This window comes from Pollicipes pollicipes, unplaced genomic scaffold (assembly GCF_011947565.3).
Source record: "Pollicipes pollicipes isolate AB1234 unplaced genomic scaffold, Ppol_2.1 Scaffold_6686;HRSCAF=7923_pilon_pilon_pilon, whole genome shotgun sequence".
Classification (NCBI taxonomy): Eukaryota; Metazoa; Arthropoda; class Thecostraca; order Pollicipedomorpha; family Pollicipedidae; genus Pollicipes; species Pollicipes pollicipes.
The window spans coordinates 42,674,858-42,694,715 of record NW_023596921.1 but is presented as its reverse complement, the minus strand read 5'-3'; the positions used below and the strand labels follow the sequence as shown (position 1 = coordinate 42,694,715).

General features: G+C 53.2%; 2 protein-coding genes across 2 annotated transcripts; both read left to right on the top strand.

Moving 5' to 3' along the window:
* Positions 1-2,395: 2,395 nt before the first annotated feature.
* Positions 2,396-12,614, top strand: LOC119108380 (serine/arginine repetitive matrix protein 1). Its single transcript, XM_037231955.1, has 3 exons — positions 2,396-2,600; positions 10,243-10,463; positions 12,331-12,614. Exons 1-3 carry the CDS (start codon positions 2,527-2,529, stop codon positions 12,612-12,614), a joined length of 579 nt encoding a protein of 192 aa, XP_037087850.1. The 5' UTR covers positions 2,396-2,526.
* A 159-nt stretch (positions 12,615-12,773) lies between these two features.
* Positions 12,774-19,278, top strand: LOC119108613 (protein Shroom4). Its single transcript, XM_037232213.1, has 5 exons — positions 12,774-13,045; positions 16,632-16,776; positions 17,080-17,224; positions 17,701-17,970; positions 18,258-19,278. The coding sequence occupies exons 1-5, from the start codon at positions 13,030-13,032 to the stop codon at positions 18,513-18,515; spliced, it is 834 nt and encodes a 277-aa protein (XP_037088108.1). The 5' UTR covers positions 12,774-13,029; the 3' UTR covers positions 18,516-19,278.
* Positions 19,279-19,858: the final 580 nt, after the last annotated feature.

Here is a 19,858-nt window from a genome sequence, read left to right as displayed (position 1 = left end):
TTATAAAGACTGCTGTAGACAGCGCAATTCTCCGTCTAGAAAAAAACCAACCTCCATGCGTCATACTTTGATTACGCCATCATACCTTGCACGACATTGATTGAAAGCCAATAAACGGCCGTTTTATCTACAAATCGCGCTCATGAACGCCGGATATGAGCGGCTCGACAACTATTTTTCTTGGCCTTAATTGCCGCATGGATAATGGAATGACAGGATTCGGGTGACGTTATTACGACGTCGTGAATGCTAAGGTAACTTGGAAATAGTCTTCCCGATATACCTTTCCCCATTTTCCCAGGCGTGTAGCTCAGAACTTAGAGGGGGTTAGGTCCTTAGAAGGGCAAGATTGTGAACAGCACCGGAAGACCTTTAAAATGGCTATTTCAGTTCAAAACCCCATGTAGATGTGGAACACTCCCTTTCATTTTGTTAAATTTAACTGAGTTTTGTGAATGTCTTACTACGTTTGACGTATGGCCGCGTTAAGCTTTACATAGCTGTAGGCAATGGAATAGCGGATCTTCTGGCGTAAAAACTTAGATTTACTTTTGCTTTTCTGCTCGTGAGCTTGCTGTATGAGATAGATTTTGATACTCATTTCAAGTTCATTAATAATAGCGACCGCAACAGAATCTGTCATGGAGTTCGAAGAGGTCAAAGGAGGTCACCGACCTAAAATGGCCCAGGTCACCATTTTTCAGGAACATACCGCCGAGCGTAGTCCGTGACGCCTATTCAAATGCCAAAAAAATGGCAAAAGAATCTGAGAATTTCCTCCATGATCATGACCTTCTTAAGGTCAAACAAGCTCACTTAACTTAAATGAACTCCAGTGACCTTCGAACAGGTTCTAGATTCAAGGCGATTGCGTGAAAAGGTCTGGGGGCACGCACATTGGACGCCAATTTGAAGTTTGACCCCGTTTGAGATTATTTGGCCCGAAAGCCATGACCTAGGAACTTCAAATTTTAGTACATGTGATTTCACAAAAAGGCAAATCCACCTTGTAAATGTGATGATTCTAGCTGTTTTAGTTTTTGAGCTCGCAGTGAAGTTGATTGACCCCTACCCGATCGGGGAATATTGAACCGTCCACCCGGGCGCTTGTAAAACCTCGCGCCCCGGAAAAATCGGATGCAGCTTCTTCACCACCACAATATTGCATATAATTTCGCAATGTGGCGACCAGGACATGCCTTGCTGCTTTCCATCCCATTGCCCACCATGGGTGCGCCTGTCGCGCTCAACGGCAGCTATTTAGTGACAAGGTCAGCATATAGCCGAACTGATATCTACTATGTAGTCGCAGGTGAGGCAATTGTTTTCGGCGCCGAGGCAAACCAACGTTTAGCCCATTGGCGCGCTGGGTACTGCGCCCCTCAGCGTTTGTGTCCTTAACGGCCTACTCGCAACGCGTAGGTACAGTGGATGAAGCTAGGGCTCTATCGCACCCAGGCCCCCGCCCCCAGGCAGATCCTGACCGTGCGCCTGAGGTACGCACGTGGCGTTGCTGCTGCTGGTGGGATCCCCTGAGAGGAAACTGAGCCGGAACACGCACGACGCACCTGTTTTTTTTTCATGCAGTGCCGTATGGCTCATGGTGTATTTTTCCAGGTTTGGTGGACCCCGCTGGATTCTGCCATTCCTGAGTTGTTATTTGCACGCATTGCATCCAAGTCATCCAAGCCATTTGCACGCATTGCACTAGATGTGTTGTTACAGGCGGGAGGCCGGCACCCACGCTGCCTTTTCGCAGACGGGGGTCACGCCTTCTGACTTTGAAGGTCTCTGTGAGGAGTTCTCATAGGGAGCACTATAGGTATCAGCAGCGAAGACCTCAATAATCTTATTCCCTCAGCCTCCTGGTCTTACGTTCTGGCTTGCTCTTGAGAGCGGTATGAAATGATGCGCTACTTCAGCGTGGCCGCGTGCTCCGCTGGTGACCGAGTGGTGACCGAGGGCTTCCGCTCTGGTTGCTTGGTAGAAATCAGCCACATGCCTGCCTCTTGCGTGCGGGCCTGGTGGGATGCCATTCTTGAGATGTTTCGTCGCAGTTGCACGGCGGGCTTGCAGGCGGGCACGCAGCGCCATTTTTGTGCTGGATGGCAGCGCATGACCGCCTGCTCATGAGCCATGCCTGCTCGTTGCAAGCCTGAGCGAGTCGGTCCGCTCTCTGGGTGTGAGCCCAATCACGCAGACGGGCAGCAATTTGCAACTTTCGTCGTCGCGCATGGACGGCGTTAGGCCGCGGCCGCATCACGGGCTCGGATTCGCTGCAGCGGTACGAGCTGGCGCGCTGAGCGAACTGCGCCTGTCAGCTGGGTCTGCGCTGAGCGCCGTTGCACGCCCGGCGCGCTAGTTGGGCAGTGGCGGTCGGGGGCGGAACGCAGGTGAGGCGCCGGCGCCTGTGTCTGCGAGACGGTGTGGAGGGCGGGCCGCACCGACCTGACCTGACCTGACGCGGCCGGGGCGCTCGCCGCGCTCACTGCTGACTGTCGAAGGCAGCGGGGTCGCAGTCTGGGTATGGACGGAGTGGACGGTTCCCCGCGCCGACGAGGCGGGCCCACCATCGACAAGATCAAGATGCTGGTGTTGCAGTGAGTACCTACTTAATACGGAAGAGGTTGAATCAGCCGTTTCAAATATGACGTTTAAAGCAGACATGAGCATGGAAGCAAGACAGTACTTAAAGCTTTCGTCCACGTAGAATGACCAGGAGAATGAAGATATAGATATACTGATGTTTCGGCTACATACTTTTATCGAGACGAATATCAGTAATAAATTAAGCACTTTTTGGCGTCAGACGTTTGAATTTTGAACATACAATTAACATCCGGTTCGGTAAAGGCATGCATCCGAAATATCAGTGCACCTGTCTCTCCATCCTCCTGGTTGTTCTACGAGAATTAAAGCTATTACTATTGTCTGACCCATGTGCATTATGTTCCTTGAGAATGCACAATCAGCCTATAGGCACCTAACATGTGCAAACATAAAAGTTTCAAGCTGGAGGCGCTTGTCTCCCACCTATCGCTGCTCCATATCAAGAAATTATTACTGTTTATTTCCGGCATCCTTGCGCCAGCTTGTCAACGTTTTTCCGTGTGATGCTGCTTGACATCGCTTAATTGAAGGGACTGGACACTCATAATCCAAGACGCAGCGCCGGTTTCATCATGGTGGGGAGTGTTTCACATGTCGCGGGGTTGGAATTGAGATGACCACCTAAAAGTTTTTTCAGCGCACTTCATATCTCTGTCCTTTTTAAGGTTTAAAATATTATTGTTTGTGAGCTCGACACCTGTGAACTAGCGCGGGGATATTTCGTGCAGGCTTTTTCAAGCGCACACGGGCATGCATGACGTCATATAAGTATTACTCGTGTACTACTGTCTCATTAGCCATCTCGTACTCAACGTCACGACAAAATATGAACATCAAGTTCGTGTCTGGCGTATGTCAGCACAATGCTGGCATCAACAGCCAATAGTTGGCCCTCATACCAGTCCAATGTGTTAGTACATTCTGTGAACATTAGTTGCATTTTGTACTATATAATACAGGGAGTTGGGCAGTGGTGCGAATTATTACGTAAATAGGACTGGTAATCGGATAACTTGAAGGGAATGCTCGGCCTTTTAAGATATTGAAAATGCGTCAGATATGCTTTTAGGTGGAACTGACAGCTCAAGCCAGCACAATTTCGCTGTTAGGAGACATGCTCCTCAATGCGTCATTCTTTGTTTATGTCAGTTGTAGCTTGCACAACATTGCTTGAGAGCTAATTGGCGGCCGTCATATGTCGAATTCGTGCCCACGAACGCCAGTTAGGAACGACTCGACAATAGTATTTTCCTTGTTCTTGATCGCCCCATGACCAATGAAATGGTAGAATCTGAATGACGTAATGATGTCGTCGTGGACGCTCAAGAGACATTGAGCTAGTCCTCCCGAAATATTCTGCACGTGTTTGCGGGCGTGTAGCTCAGAAACTGGAAGGGTTAAGGTCATAAGAAGGGCAGGATTGTGAGCTGCACGGAAATGCTCTTCAAGATGGCCATTTCAGTTCAAAACCCAACACAAATGCAGGGCACTTCCTTTGAAGGGAGTGTTCAGTATTTTTGTGGGGGGGGGGGATGACACCATGGCAAAGGCCTTCAAATCCCGCTACCCCACAGGTCAGGCAGCGTTCAGCCAGGAAGAATATCGTCGTCCATCCGTTCAGATTTGACGTCCGATTTGCAAACAAAATGAACGCCAGTTGGTTCTCAAATAATATTCAGCAAGCTGTACAACCTGTGATCACGAAGCGCGTTCTGCAGTGCATAATATGAGAAGTTGGATATGACTTCTTCACTTCCTGTCTATTACGGAAATAAGACTGGTAGTCGAGTCACTGAAGAGTAGCGCCTTAACCGGAATGCAAGTAAACATCCCAAACTCACAGACGAACCTGCAAGAACACCATACGAAAGAGAGAAAGAACGAGCATATCATGATATCTGACTCGGAGAACACTTTCAGACAGTGTTGCCATCTCTCAATGATTTTGAAGCGCTGCAAGTAACTGGCAGTTTGACACTGCTATTTAAGCAGCACCTTAATGTCGTACGTACATTACATGACGCAATCTAATAATGACGTAATGAGGAACATTCATATTCGGAGATGCTGAAGCAGTCGTCAGGTGTGTTGAAATAAGCTCACTTATCATTATTGGTATACCTCAAGTGGAAAAGGCTGCTTTAGACAACACAATTTCTTGATTAGATAAGTATGTTCCTCAATACGTCATTGCTTCATTGTGTCATCACACTTAACACAGCATTGATTGACAGCAAATGACGGCCGTTACATATCGAAAACATGCTCACGAAGGCAGAGCTAATCGACAATTATATCTTATTGGTCTTGATCACCGCGTGATCAATGCAATGGCAGGATTTGAATGACGCTATTATGGCGTCATGAATGCCAGGGTGATTTTGCAATCGTTTTCATGAAGTAGTCTGCACATCTTTGCAGGGCGTGTAGCTCAGATACGTAAGAGGCTTAGGTCTTAAGAAAAGCAGGGCTGTTAACTGCACCGAATGGACTTTAAGATGACCCTTTCAGTTCACATCCCATACAAACATAGAACACATCCTGTAACACTGGAAAGCAAATCAGTATATAGAAGTGAGCTTGTTTCATCGCATGCGATGCTTGCCGCAGCATCTTTAAGTGTGGAATGTTCCCTTTGAAAGGGGAGCATGCCACCGTTTTGTACTTTCGAGTTCTTGTTTCATCAGAAGCGTTTGATCATGCATTCTATCTGACTTCTTTCTCCGACGTATGTGAAACGCTTATGTTTGCAGCTCACTGAATTGTCAAAATGCTTGTGTACTTAGTGCTACAAAAGCTTCAGCACTCTGGCAGGAGAGAAATATGTGCAAATATGAGGCTCCTATCCCGCGAATTCAAGAATACGTTATACTTTGCACTTTATTTCTCACTTGGCGTGATGAAGACGGCGACAACTGGGTGAGGCTTAGGCTACACCAGTTCCCGTTCTTAAGTTTTGTCACTCTGGGCCGCGTCGCTCGTTTGCAAAGTGCTACATGAGTTGCTAGCTATGACGCCGCGAGTACCTACGTCATACACAAGCGACTTTCTTCCCCGGCACGGGGTGGAGAGACATTAAGATTCTCAACATACGCCCATAGCGTGTGATGGGAAGAAAGTATGAAGAGTAATTGAAGTCTCCCCCCAACCTATGACCCGTGAAGAAGTCTGTCTCTGTATCGTGAACGTTCAATACCAAATTGCACTAGTAACTGCCTGCGTTCCAGTACGCCTTCCCCACCACACAAGGCTGCAGCTGATGCTTCGTTTCACTGGGCTTTCATTCTAGGAGTAGCGGAAATACCTTCGTAAACAGATCCGTTGAATAAGACTTGCTGAGACCATTCGGCGGGACCGAAAAAGTAAATGGTGCATTCGATTGCTCGTAGTTTCACGAGCTTTTCATCGATTTTCATTACTCGAAGGCACTTGCCGCCACGCGTGAATGCTTTCCAGATCACTCAGCCTTTCGGCTTTCAACTAGTAAGTAGTCTTATTCCAGTTCGTCCCCAGGCCCATACCACAAAGCATTATATACGGAACGCATTATTCGACAGCAGACGGTGAACCTACGCCCACAGTCATTGTCCCCATTATCGCGCAATAGAGCGGGTTGCGGCGAACCCGCATCCTTGAACGGGCCTCGCCATGCAGACGCCACCATCCAGCACCACGGCAACGGCCTCACTGACGCTGTAGCGTCACCGGACTCCGGAGCCAGCGACGGCATCTGAAGGCGGAGGGTGCAATCCGTCATCTGGCTGCGACGCCGATACCCCAGCCAGTGTAAATAAACACCGCCCGAGCCGGGCAGCCGAGCGGCCGCGACACTCAAAACGGGCCGTGGCCGCGCGCGGCGCCGACAAAATGACACCCGGCGCTGGTGCGGGGGGCGGGCGGCTCGTGTTTTGGCGCGCGGAACAGGTGAGGGTGGCTGGAAATGGCGCCGGGGTCGGGTGTCGGCGGCGTCGTATGACGGAGAGCGCTGGCGACGTTAGGTGTCGGCCTGATGTTGCAATGGTGTCGGACGTTTCTGCGTTGGGAGGTCGTGCGGTAGCACAGGCGAATCAGTGAAACCAGAATGTTTGGGTCTGGGCGACCAGCTATTTACGTGTGACGTGGTGCGTCAGTGATTTTGACACGCGCCCAGGTGGGGCAATTGACACTCAAAAGTGCTTTTCAAAATGACTTGCGAACGAAGCTGCGCAGCCGCGTCACAAACTTTCGAGTAGCCATAGGGAGTTGGATAGTCGGTCCTTTTGTTTAAACAATCTGTGCAAACCTTTTAAGGTCGCCGGCCCATAGCAGGTCAAGGTCAGGCCATGGCTGTCAGCAAGGGCTTTCCTAGTTAATCGTTTTATCTAATGCGACAAGCGTTGACGAAGCCAGGTTTCTAGAACAATTATGCACTTTCCTTTAAGATAACGACGAATGTCATTGACCTTGGGTCAGGCATGGAAATCAGAACGAGTTCAGGTGTAAATCCATTTCATAGGAGAACTCGCTTCATGATGTTGCTCTTGACGCCAGCGCGGAGTCCCTTGCCTACAGGGGGGTTAACAGACGTGCTATTTGGACATCATTTAGGTGGAAGGAGGTCAATGACTTAAAATGACCCCGATCAACCTGTTGCTTTTTGGAATATGTCGTCTTACTAGACCTTTGGGCTTATGTAAATTCAAATATGAAGCCAATCTCTGAGGTTTTTGGCCACCTTTGCTTTCCGAGGGTCAAATAAGCTTTCTGACCTGCACTGAACACCAGTGGCCTTCTGTTAGAAAGGTTAAATGTGGCTGCGTGAGAAGGTCTAAGGGATCTCAGAACACTTATCTGGAGTTTGACCTTGCTTGACTCGATCAGACCGGGGGTGATAAGGTCAAGCGTGATTTGTCTTTCGGGGGAAGGGGGGGGGGTACGTTAATTTGTCAATAGGGCAGGGGGGACACGACTCAATCCACATGTTTTTCTTGTGTGGTAGAAAAGAAGGGCACACGTTCTCAATGTTCTAATTTCTACGTGTCTAGGTTTAATTCTGTCAAAATCTGTTCCCGTGATGGGTATCATAGGGATGACAAGAGTGGAAGCGGGGGTGCGTGATTCCGGGTCTACCGTGTGCGCCCCCCCCCCCCCCCCCCCCGGGAACCGCAGGAGTATCGTGAAGACGCGGAAGTCTACTGTCGCCAATGGTCTAGCGAAAGACAGTCATGCGCCGTGAATTATGTCAACCAAATCAATTCCGCACAGCTCCCGTCTGTACGAACCTACAGATGGTGGGGCTGGAGGTATTTTGGTGAAAACACATCCTAAATTTAGTTCAAGTCCTGGAAGATTTCAAACAAAATTAGTTGTGTGCGACTTGGCCGCTATTCAGCCACGTTGTGCTCCTCGGTAGCCCCGTCGCTACTTCATCTCCCATAAACATCTGCCGTCCGGCCGCATTCTTCCGAGTAATGCTTTCCATGTTCAAGCGACGAATGTTTACTGTTAACAACACAAACCGGCGCCAGTGCCCATTGCACTGATGCGGTCTCCGTGGTATGCGGACTGCATCCACAAACACCCTTTCAGGCCGTCTGTGCTCGCTTAGGGCTGCTCGCCTCGCGCTGTGCAGCAACAGCATTGGCTACCGGGACAGGTGCGGCAGCGCTTCCAACCGCGCCACATGCACGGATGCTAGCTTCCCATTCCAAATGTTATATGCTATGCATGCCATGTTTACCAAATTTGTGTGTTAAATTAATGCTTACGAATAATTGGTTGCGTAACAACGTGACCATGGTTGCCAGATAATATGAAAAATATGCGTACCACCATTCCCTACAGGCCAGCTTAGGGTACCCTTTGCGCCATCCCAATTGCAAAACAATCGCAAAGGAGACTCAATGAGTGATGTGCGCGATACGTGGTCATGAGGTGGTTACTCGTGGCACGAGGCATGCGCGCGAACGGGCGTTAGCACCCATCAGCTGATGACATGGGTCGATCACTGCACTGGCCATGTTATGGCACGCCTAGTGTTATTTTTCGCGGTTTCAGGACGTAAGTACGCACGGCCCCCGTAAGAACCGGGGGCCGTGTGTGCACTCCTGTCTCCGAGAATGAAGAATTTTAAGCCAGTGACGATACATGGATGGAATTTCCTTCGGTATGATAGATGATCCTTCTAAGGGGAATGCTCCAGGACAAATCGATCACCGGACTGGTTTCCAGGGACGAGCTGGGGTATGAATTTGAGTGTGTAGTGGTCATGTATAAATGGTTATAAATAATGAGTGAAGTTATTTCTATCCAGTGTTCGTTTTAAAATCATGCTCTCTGGCAATGTGGGGTGGGGTTCAAACAGGGTCATCATCAAAGATGGTGCATCAAAGCGGGCCTAGCTGTGCATCATTCCCTCTGGAACTCGATCTTCTTTATGTAAGCAGCCTTGCACCGCGCGTCACAGGCGCCTCTGCCTGCCGTATTCCACAAACGAGCTGACTCGTCGCGTCTGTCAGCCGGCGTCAGTGGTGCTCTCAAGGGCGTGAAGCGAAGTCGTCGACAGAGACGTCGTCAGGGTAAGGGATAACGGGGAAGCACAGCTAACTCGGTGGGTGATCTGCAGTGAGCATGTCTTTTTACTTCTAGCCCCCTCCATCTCAGGGTCATGTTGCACTGCCAGACCGAGCTGACTTAATTTGTTGGCCGTCTCAGACAGTTGAAAGCTCATTTCACAAGGGTCACAATACCTGACCTGACCTTTGCAATTAGCGCCGTCCACCACCACACCGCACCCCACCCCTCTTCTCTCCAGTTAACTGGATATGGTGCGCCCCCGCAGTGACCATTCGTCTTACGCCAAGAATCAAGCTTTGCATTCCAATGTCCAGTATACATCCGCATACCAACTTTTGCGAACGTTCTACCGTCAGACGAATCACAGCCCGACGGACGTTTTCGCATGAACTTCATGTGCTTTCATCATGTATCGATGTACAAATCTCTGCTCGCGTACTTTTGTCAAATGAAAGTCGGTCTGACTTACATTCGTGCCTGAAAGTTCGGCTCAAAGAATTGCTTACGACCTTTTTCCACTACGAACTTTCACGTACAAACATTTCCGTTGCGATCTTTTTCGCGACAACGATTTTACCATATGCTCTCAATTCATGCATCCTGTTGACATTGCGGGCTTTCACCCTTGCGAACTTTATACTTACGTAGTTTATTCTGACTAGGCAGTAGGTATACATAATTTTTCCTACTATCAACTGCCATGCATACTTTTCCATGCATACTTTTCTCCGTAACCAATTGTTCGCGTCAGGTGCAGACTGGAGCCGTGGGAGCCGAACGTTGCGATTTCGGTGTGAGCCGAACGTTGCGACACATTCCAGTGGGAGCCGAACGTTGCGACACGTTCCAGTGGGAGCCGAGCGTCGCGACCCATTCCAGTGGGAGCCGAGCGTTGCGATGCATTCCAGATGTGATAATTGGACTCGGTGTGGCAGCTCCGAGTCAGTTTCTGCCCTCATGAAACCATGAATTTCTGCCCTCATCATTATGAACTGGGCCTGACGCCCGCCTGCACCCAGAACACTGACGGCCATCGGTCCTCAGCCTTCCAGCCTAAGCCGACCACCCGTGCCGCAGGACCTACCACAAGGACTCGTACATGGCACACCGTCGCGACTGGCGGTTGGGTCACGAGGGCCGGTACCGACGCACCTCGTCGCCGCCGCCGCCGCCAGCGGGACGGCCGTCGGCGCCGTCGGCTGTCGGCCGCAGCGCCTCGTGCGCCGTCCCGGGCCGGGAGCAGGGCGCACCGTCGCGCTTCCGCCAGCCAGCCAGCGTCGGCCGACTGCATCCGACTGGTGAGTGAGGTGACCTGGCAGGAGTCAGCGCAGGGGGAACTGCAGCGGGACGGTGAGGGAGATAGGAGGGGGTGAAAGAGGATGGGTAAAGGAGATGGCGTGAGGAGAAGGGATCGGGAGGGGGTCATGAGAAGGAGGGGAGGGAGTGGGGTGCATTTGAATTGTGCCTTTCCCCCTCCGTCTTTTCGCTGTTCCCTTTCTCTCTCTCTCTCTCTCTCTCTCTCTCTCTCTCTCTCTCTCTCCTCTCTCTCTCTCTCTCTCTCCTCTCTCTCTCTCTCTCTCTCTCTCTCTCTCTCTCTCTCTCTCTCTCTCTCTCTCTCTCTCTCTCTCTCTCTCTCTCTCTCTATCTCTCTGTCTCTGTCTCTGTCTCTGTCTCTGTCTCTGTCTCTGTCTCGTCTCTGTCTCTGTCTCTGTCTCTGTCTCTGTCTCTGTCTCTGTCTCTGTCTCTCTGTCTCTGTCTCTGTCTCTGTCTCTGTCTCTGTCTCTGTCTCTGTCTCTGTCTCTCTGTCTCTGTCTCTGTCTCTGTCTCTGTCTCTGTCTCTGTCTCTGTCTCTGTCTCTGTCTCTGTCCTCTGTCCTCTGTCTCTGTCTCTGTCTCTGTCTCTGTCATCTGTCTCTGTCCTCTGTCCTCTGTCTCTGTCTCTGTCCCTCTGTCTCGTGTCTCTGTCTTCTGTTCTCTGTCTCTGTCTCTGTCTCTGTCTCTGTCTCTGTCTCTGTCCTCGGTCTCTGTCTGTCTCTGTCTCCTGTCTCTGTCTCGTCTCTGTCTCTGTCTCGTCTCTGCTTCTCGTCCTCTGCTCTCTCTTCGTCTCCTGTCCTTCCTTTCCGTCCTCCTGTCTCTGTCTCTTGCCCTCTCTCCCTTGTGGCCGGTACTTGCAGATCATACTCGTATCAAGAAGGCAGGAATTGAACTAAGTAACTGCATGGCGCCTTGCACGGTGAACTGTACCACAGCGATGCTCGTGGCAAATTCCTGCTGGCTTATGTCAGGGGTCCTTACTATTAACCCGCGTTAGCGTGTTTGTGCACGAGTCTGCCGGCGAATGGAATGTATGCGGCGTTTTCGCCCCTGGTTGTATGCTGCTTCCTGTTTTAAGCCCCGTTACATCCAACCCTCATTCACACCCGATCTGTTGCGTTGAATGAAAAGGTCGAGGTTGCCTGATCCCACCGCCCCGCTCACGGCCGGCACAACTGCCTTTCATCTTACACCTCTGACTCTGCAAGAACAACGCCTCCCTGTGCAACACTGCAGTCATCTGACGCAACGGGCCTGGTGCCTCAGCAGAAGTCGGGTGCTTGTGCTGGCTGTGATCCTCTCGTGCTATGGGCTGGTCATGAACCGACCACTCACAACCCACCGATGTGTGCGTGCGTGCGTGCGTGCGTGCGTGCTGTACATTCTACAAAGCAATGTCGCCGTGTCCTGATCGTCGCGTGACGTGCGACGCAGGACGTGCGACGCAGGACGTCTGACGCAGGTCTTTCCATTTCCGGTACCTCACCTCTAGTTTGATAATTAATGTGCTGTGGAAAGAGGTGGTGAACTCGCCACGATTTGATGAGCTGACTGTTGGGTTAAAGGCACGCTGAACACGTGGAGCTTTATCGAGCAACGAATAGGACGTTAACGTCATGTGTATTACTTGCAGCAGATTGTTTTGTACCGCTGCGCACCAGTGCTGCTTGTGCTATGTCGCTGACATTGCATTCTGTGCATCGCTTGCCCTGTAAAGCTTATTAGGCAAGCATCAACTAGTGTTGTTTACAATGACATATGAGGTCATGACAGTTAAACACAAACAATGTCGGGGGGAAGGGGGGGGGGGAGAGTCGCGAGATGCCAACGATGCCGATGTCGTGTCGCACAGGTTGCTCGCCGGGCTTCGTCCGATCGCTGTCTTCCGCGGAGCGGCATCAGACGGCCAGCGGTGGGACCGTCGAGGCGCGGCCTGAGCTGCTGACGGTCGGCGGGCTGCGGCGAAACGGAACCGTCCCCGCCCCCGCCCCGGAGGTCAGCCGAGCGGAGGTCAACCGAGCGGAGCCGTGCGGACGGCGGGCCGCCCAGCCGTCTGACCGCCGGTGTCGCCGCCCTGGGCGACCGCAGCCGCTCGCCGGCCAGCCGCGAGGAGCCTGCGGGGGAGTCCGAGAGTGAGCGTCTCCCGGTCCGCGCCGCGCCCGCAGCGGCGCCGACATCCGTTGACGCGGTCGACGCGGCGCGCGCACCGGGGCCGGGCGGCGGGGGCGCGGCGCCGCCGCCGCAGCCGCCGCCGCGGGCCAGCCGGCGGGAGCGGACCGGCCGGGCCGATCCGCCGCCGGCTGTGAACGGGCCCTCCGCCGGGGCAGAGCCTCCTCAGCGGATCGTCGGAGACTACCAGCAGCGTCGAGCCCCGCTGGCGGCCGGCGAGACGGGGCCGGGCGCGGGCGGCGAGTTGGACGGGTGGCGCGTGAACGGCACTCACAGGGAGGAGACGGGCCGGGCCGGCGCTGACAGGCGGCTGGCCAGGCCCACCGCGCGGGACCTGCTCGACCCGCGCCGACTGCCCGAGGCGATCACGTGTCCGGACGCGATGCCAAGCCGGTCTGGTGAGTGGCGCCTTCGGATCCGGCTGATGGCTGGCTGCCTGTGAGGTTGGGTGGTGTTTTGATGCGGGCTCGCTTCGTATAAGGAAGAGGAGCACGCGGTGTGTGGTGGCTGTTAATGATGGGTAGATAATATCTGGTTCGGTGATGTTCAAAGAGGGACCTATCGACTGTTTGTGATTAAATGACGGTATTTGTGGGTTGTGATTCTTATGGCGACAATGTGTGCCCGTGTGGCCATGACAAAGCAACCACCTCTCTGCAGATTCGCGACAGTCTGTTCCATGGGGGTTTTAGGGGGGCGCAGCTGCATCCACATCACTACAGCAAATTGGCGCTAGGTCTGCGGTGCTGTTTGAGAAGAATGGGTTCACAAAACTTATTCAGCCCCCCATTGTGTTTAGGTAACGTTCCACTTATGACTTTCTGCACACGTGTGATAGCCCAGGGATTGAGTGATGGGATTCAAACACTTTGTGAACCGAGGTTAGGACATGTTTTACTTTTTTCTTCTGGTAATGCTTGAAGACAGTGCACAGTAAACTGCCACACCACGGGACGTACATCGGCTGAGATCTTGACTGTGGTAGACCACTAAGAAGTGCCGCAATTATAACTGACCGAAATCGAACGATCTTAATAGGCTCCCATTCTTTCGAGGTGGCTTCTCAGATCCGTCTTGCTGGGAGAACTGAGCGGCTGCCCGTGCACGTGGGCGGGCTGAGAGCCGCTCGAGATAGAGTAAGGTGGGAGCCGTCTCCACTTGACCGGTGATTCACGGCCTTTCCCGGACACGTTCTGGTGGGCTGGTGGGAGCTGGCGGAGAGCTGGCCTCGATCGGGCGAGCAGAGGGCGGCGGCGCGCGCTGGCCAGACAACGGATGGCAGCCCGGCCGACCCTTAGCTGCAGGGTTGGCAGGGGGAGGGCGAGCTGTGGGCCATCCCCGTCCGACCCTCAGCTGCAGGGTTGGCAGGGGGAGGGCGAGCTGCGGGCCATCCCTGTCCGACCCTTAGCTGCAGGGCTGGCAGGGAAGGGTGAGCTGTGGGCCATCCCCGTCCGCCCCTCAGTTGCAGGGTTGGCAGGGGGAGGGCGAGCTGTGGGCCATCCCTGTCCGACCCTCAGCTGCACGGTTGGGAGGGGATTGCCAGCTGTGAGCCATCCCTGTCCGACCCTCAGCTGCAGGGTTGGCAGGGGGAGGGCGAGCTGTGAGCCATCCCTGTCCGACCCAAGGTCGGGGCTCGGTCGAGTTTTGTCGCTGTCCTGCCCCACTGCGACCGTCCTTCCCTGCACTCCCTGACACCCGGACCCAGAACCACCCGGTGTTGAGCACGGTCCGGTGAAACCCGGCGACGCGGTCGATTAGCTCCCGTCGCCCGCGGCTGTGATCTGGCATCACGGTCATTGTCAGCCGGGCGACGCGGTCGATTAGCTTCTGTCGCCCGCGACTGTGATCTGGCATCACGGTCATTGTCAGCCGGGCGACGCGGTCGATTAGCTTCTGTCGCCCGCGGCTGTGATCTGGCATCATGGTCATTGTCAGCCGGGCGACGTAGTGGATTAGCTTCTGTCGCCCGCGGCTGTGATCTGGCATCACGGTCATTGTCAGCCGGGCGAGACGGTCGATTAGCTCCCGTCGCCCGCGGCTGTGATCTGGCATCACGATCATTGTCAGCCGGGGGACGTGGTCAATTAGCTTCTGTCACCCGCGGCTGTGATCTGGCATCACGGTCGTTGTCAGCCGGGCGACGCGGTCGATTAGCTTCTGTCGCCCGCGGCTGTGATCTGGCATCACGGTCATTGTCAGCCGGGCGACGCGGCCGATTAGCTTCTGTCGCCCGCGGCTATGATCTGGCATCACGGTCATTGCCAGCCGGGCGAGGCGGTCGATTAGCCCCCGTCGCCCGCGGCTGTGATCTGGCATCACGGTCATTGTCAGCCGGGCGACGTGGTCGATTAGCTTCTGTCACCCGCGGCTGTGATCTGGCATCACGGTCATTGTCAGCCGGGCGACGCGGTCGATTAGCTTCTGTCTCCCGCGGCTGTGATCTGGCATCACGGTCATTGTCAGCCGGGCGAGACGGTCGATAAGCTGCCATCTCCCGCGGCTGTGATCTGGCATCACGGTCATTGTCAGCTGGGCGAGACGGTCGATAAACTGCCACCGCCCGCGGCTGTGATCTGGCATCGTGGTCATTGTCAGCCGGGCGAGACGGTCGATAAGCTGCCATCGCCTGCGGCTGTGATCTGGCATCACGGTCATTGTCAGCCGGGCGAGACGGTTGATAAACTGCCACCGTCCGCGGCTGTGATTTGGTGTCACGGTCATTGTCAGCCGGGCGAGACAGATGTACATACGTCTCCTTGCTTGTCGCATGGCGCGCTGCTCTTCCAAACTAAGCGCAGTGAATGCCGCGCGCTGCCTTCGTAGAGTGAGGAGAGTGGAGGAGCCAAAAACTTCCTAGAAGAAAAAAAAACGGGATAAAAAACCAAAGGAGCGATGGAGCAGTGATGCTGACTGGTCTGGCATCTGGTAGACCCTCTGGAACTGGGCTGGCCGTCACGGAATTACTCATCTTAATGTGGACGCCTGTGGTACACCGTGGGCTTGCTTCGTGCGGCCTTGGTTGTCATCAGGGCAAGGGCACTGTCACCAGTACCTGTTTTGGGTGGGGACAGCTGTGACTGTACAACAACATAGCTTGGAAGATTGTGGGAAATGCTTGCATGATTTTCAGAATAATTCATTCGGAAATGGATGCAATTATCTGTCCGTGAAGCTCGCGATTTATGTTAGGAATTACTGTGGGGTACACCATATTGCAATGAAAATACCCTCTGGGTCATTCTGACTGTGATCGTTAATTGCCTTCGTTCTTCAATAACTCACCGATGTACACGTTTGACCTATATGGGCTCTTCAGACATGAAAGACGATCTTGGCAAGAGGGACACTAGAACACAAGATGTTATCAGAGAGTGAAGATGACTTCACTCCGCCAGTTAAAACGTTATCGTATGAAAACCCATATACAAATCAGCCGGGTCCGAAAATCCGGACTTTGTACCGTGGAAAGACCTGAACTAAAGGATTTCCCTACGCTGCTACGCGGCTGTTATACATAGTCCCGATCGGACTTGAACGGAAAGAAACGTCAGCACGTTAGAGTGACAACTCAGAAACAGCGCAATGGTGTGATCAGAAAGCCACATGGAAGCCCAGCCGGAGTCTGGAGTGGTTTGCGAACGTAGTTTTGCCGTGCCTGTCTGAGACTGCTCTCTTCAGCTCACGAAGTGGTAAAGTTGGCGTTGGTAGGTTTTCTTCAAATGTCCCCTCTCCCGAGATTACTTTAAGGCACTTAGATATGGGAACAGTTGGAGATCGCCCGCACAAAAGCACTGGGGAACGGTTTCTCGGTTGCAACGTTTTTTGGTCCCAATATCAGGCTCATTCTGCTGTATGAGGAAGTGCCCGATCCCCATCAAGCTCCTACCCGTTGTCCTGGGGATTTACTCGAAAAGAAATAGAGTCTCATCTTGTTGGGACAACCCGGGAAGTATTATGCCTGTAATTAACACCCCGCCGTTCCAGCAGACGTTGGAGACGAACGCACCGCGATGCTGCTGCACCTGAGGCAGCTGGACCTGGCGCTGGCCCGGCCCACCCCACCGGGTCTCATTCGGTCGGAGTCAGCGCCGTCGTCGGCAGCGGCACACTCGGTGACGGACGACACGCCGTGAGTACAGAGACCGGCGGGGGTGTCATATCGGCCGGCCAGTGCGACAGTGCCGTCATCTGAACTGTTGCACACCGCACAGTCACATGTGCAAGTATACGTGCGGCTGCATCAAGCAAAGCGCCATAGGTGGGAACTCGTCCCTCTCTGGCCCACTGTTCTGATTAGTTTTGGCCGACTGTTGTCTCCGTTGCTGTCCCCGTTGTCTGGCCCATCCCGTCGTTGCTAACCGTCGCTGCTATTCCGTTGCTAAAATGAGGCTGCCGCCCATGGAGGCCGTAACGTCGCCTGTGGCGCCTGCAGGTCACCGGTGCGGTCACCGGTCGGTTCTGCTCCCCTGACCCCGTTAAGCCCCGAGGCGCTACTCCTGACGCAGTTCTGGCAGGAGCTCAGCCCCGATCAGGGCCTGAACGGCCTTCCTGACGTGCAGGACATCAGACGCAGGAAGGTGCGTGGTGACGGCCCTCGCGCGGCACGTGCTCGATTCAGAGGCTCCTGATTGATGATGATGAGGATGGTGATGAAGCCGCACCCGGTGGTTGTGACGTCACGTGTTGGCACGTCGTTCACATTAGAGCAGTTCATACCGTGCATTTGTGTATTGGCGCGTGTGGCCGACGGGGTCATTATGATGTCTGCACCATGGTGTAAATGGTGCCAATACAAGCCACCTGGGACGGAAATGAAACGGCTTCAGAGCGGTGTTACGTTACCCCCGTGCAGCGATAACTGGTTGGTGCGCAGGTCACGTTGGTCCCACAGCTCTTATACAGTCTAATCCCAGCACAGCAGCCGTCCACAGGACCTCAAGTTACCGTTGGATATGCGCGATCCTCACCGACCTGGCGCGGCGCTGAAGTATCGCAGAGCGCTGACTGCCACCTGGCGGCTCGTCTCACGGCGTATCCGCCCGTCTCCCCGCAGAGCGAGCTGTTGTCTCGCATATCGAGCCGGCTCGCCGGCCTGCGGGAGGCGCAGCGCGCCGTCGAGGACGAGACCGCGACGAACGCGGCGCTGGGTGCGGCCGTCGCGGCGCGTGTCGAGCAGCTGGCGCGGCCGTCGGAGGCGGCTCGCTTCCGCACGTGCGTCGAACAGATCGGCACCATCACCAGACTGCTGCTGGGGCTGGGCGGACGGCTGGCGCGCGCGCAGGCCACGCTCGCAGCGCTGCCTGAAAGCTGCGTCGAGGAGAAGGTGAATGGCGGTCTCGACGGATGCTGATCACTGCGTGGGGGAGACGCCGTTAAGAGGGTCCGGATTGCCGGATAGTGGAACTATTGTGGCGCTGTTTGAACTAATTGATTCTGTGTTCACATTTCGCCCAAACAAGCGGGTTTGTGAGTTCTTCCAACTGACAACTCTATTGGAGCTAGCGGTCAGACTATCCTGATCAACTTCGAGCTGTGTTCTTCACCTGTGCTCTGCAGCTGTATTCTTCACCTGTGCTCTGCGGCTGTGAAACCACGCAACCCTCCCGTCAGGCCCACCTGACCAACAAGCGAGACAAACTGCGCAGCCAGCTGGGGGAGGCGCGCGTGCTGGAGGAGGAAGTTAGCCATCGGCGCCGCCAGGTGGACACCTGTCTGGAGCGGTATCTCAGCGCGGACGAGCTTGCCGAGTATCAGCACTTCGTGCAGATGAAGGCTAAGCTGATTGTGGACGCGCGCGAAATCGAGGACAAAATACGGGTCGGCGAAGAGCAGTTGGCGGCGTTAACGCGAGCGGCGGGCGCCGTGTGACCATGCTTGGTGCCATCTAACGGGCGATGTTATTACTGCTGGTGTGTGGGGTCCCCGAGTGTGCGCTATGCGTGTGACGCGCCCCACTCAATTGTGACGGCCTTCTCCTCGGGATAAAAGCGGGTGTGTTAACGGAGCAAGGCCTAGTCAAACGATGATGAAATTAAGTGGGAGATTGAGGCGCTGAGTAACGTGTGAACGTTTTTTTACGCTGATGTTGGTAACCTGTGAAGGTTTTTCAGGCAGATGTTAAGTAACGTATGAACGTTTTTCACGCAGATGTTAGGTGATGTTTGAATATGTTTTCACGCAGATGTTAAGTAACGTGTTAATTTTTTGACGTAGATGGTCGTGTTTGGTTTTTAAAGGCTTGGTCACCTGCATTGCTACAAGATGCACTGCACTGCCATTCGTGCCTAAACAATACTAGTTTCGGCATCTTCAGCTTTGCAGATGCCGAAGGTGCCCCCTTGCCGACATGATCATTGTTACCCAGTGCAAGCATGCATTCAGAATGCCGACTCCGCACGGTTAAAATATGACGGGTACTGAGTGATTTTTCATGCCTTGAAATAAACCGACTTAACATCCAACACCTATGTTGTGATACTTTTCTTGATTACAGGTTCCGGTGATGTGTATGTATCTGTGCGTGGTTCTTGATCCACTTGAACGAGCTTGCAGTTATCCCTCCCTATACATTCGATGCAATATATATATATATATATATATATATATATATATATATATATATAATATATATATATATATCTTGTACTGAAATTATTGGAGCCGATTAAACCCACATATGAGTGAATTATAATGTCTGAATAAACCAGGTGAGGAAAACTTTACAGTCTGCTTCGAAAAAGGTGATACTGGCCGTTTTCCGGCCCAGTACTGTGGCATCCAAGGGTTACACATTATTTGTTAGGATCCAGTGAGTTGTAGCTGGTGTGCTCGCCTATTCTGTGCTGTTGGTTCCACGTCCCGTCTTCTCTGGTTTCTTACTGATTATTGACGGCCATCGTTAAAAACATCCCCAAAACAGGCCTATCCATAATTTACGCACCTACGGACTTAGGTTTTCGTCAGAATGATTTTTCTTTTTCTCCTCCGCCGGACTCTCTGGATCTCGTGTCACATTTAAGTGAGGTCGATGAAACCTGGAGCTGGTTTCGACATTCATTTTTTCTAGAATTTGTCCGCTTCACACGTGGATTTAAATCAAATGGAGGAGTTGAATTATTCGCAATATCGCCTGTTGCAGAGAAAGCCCACCTGATGAAGCAGCTTGCACGCAAACCCTAACAACTTGTGCAGCACACCTGTAAATCATGGCA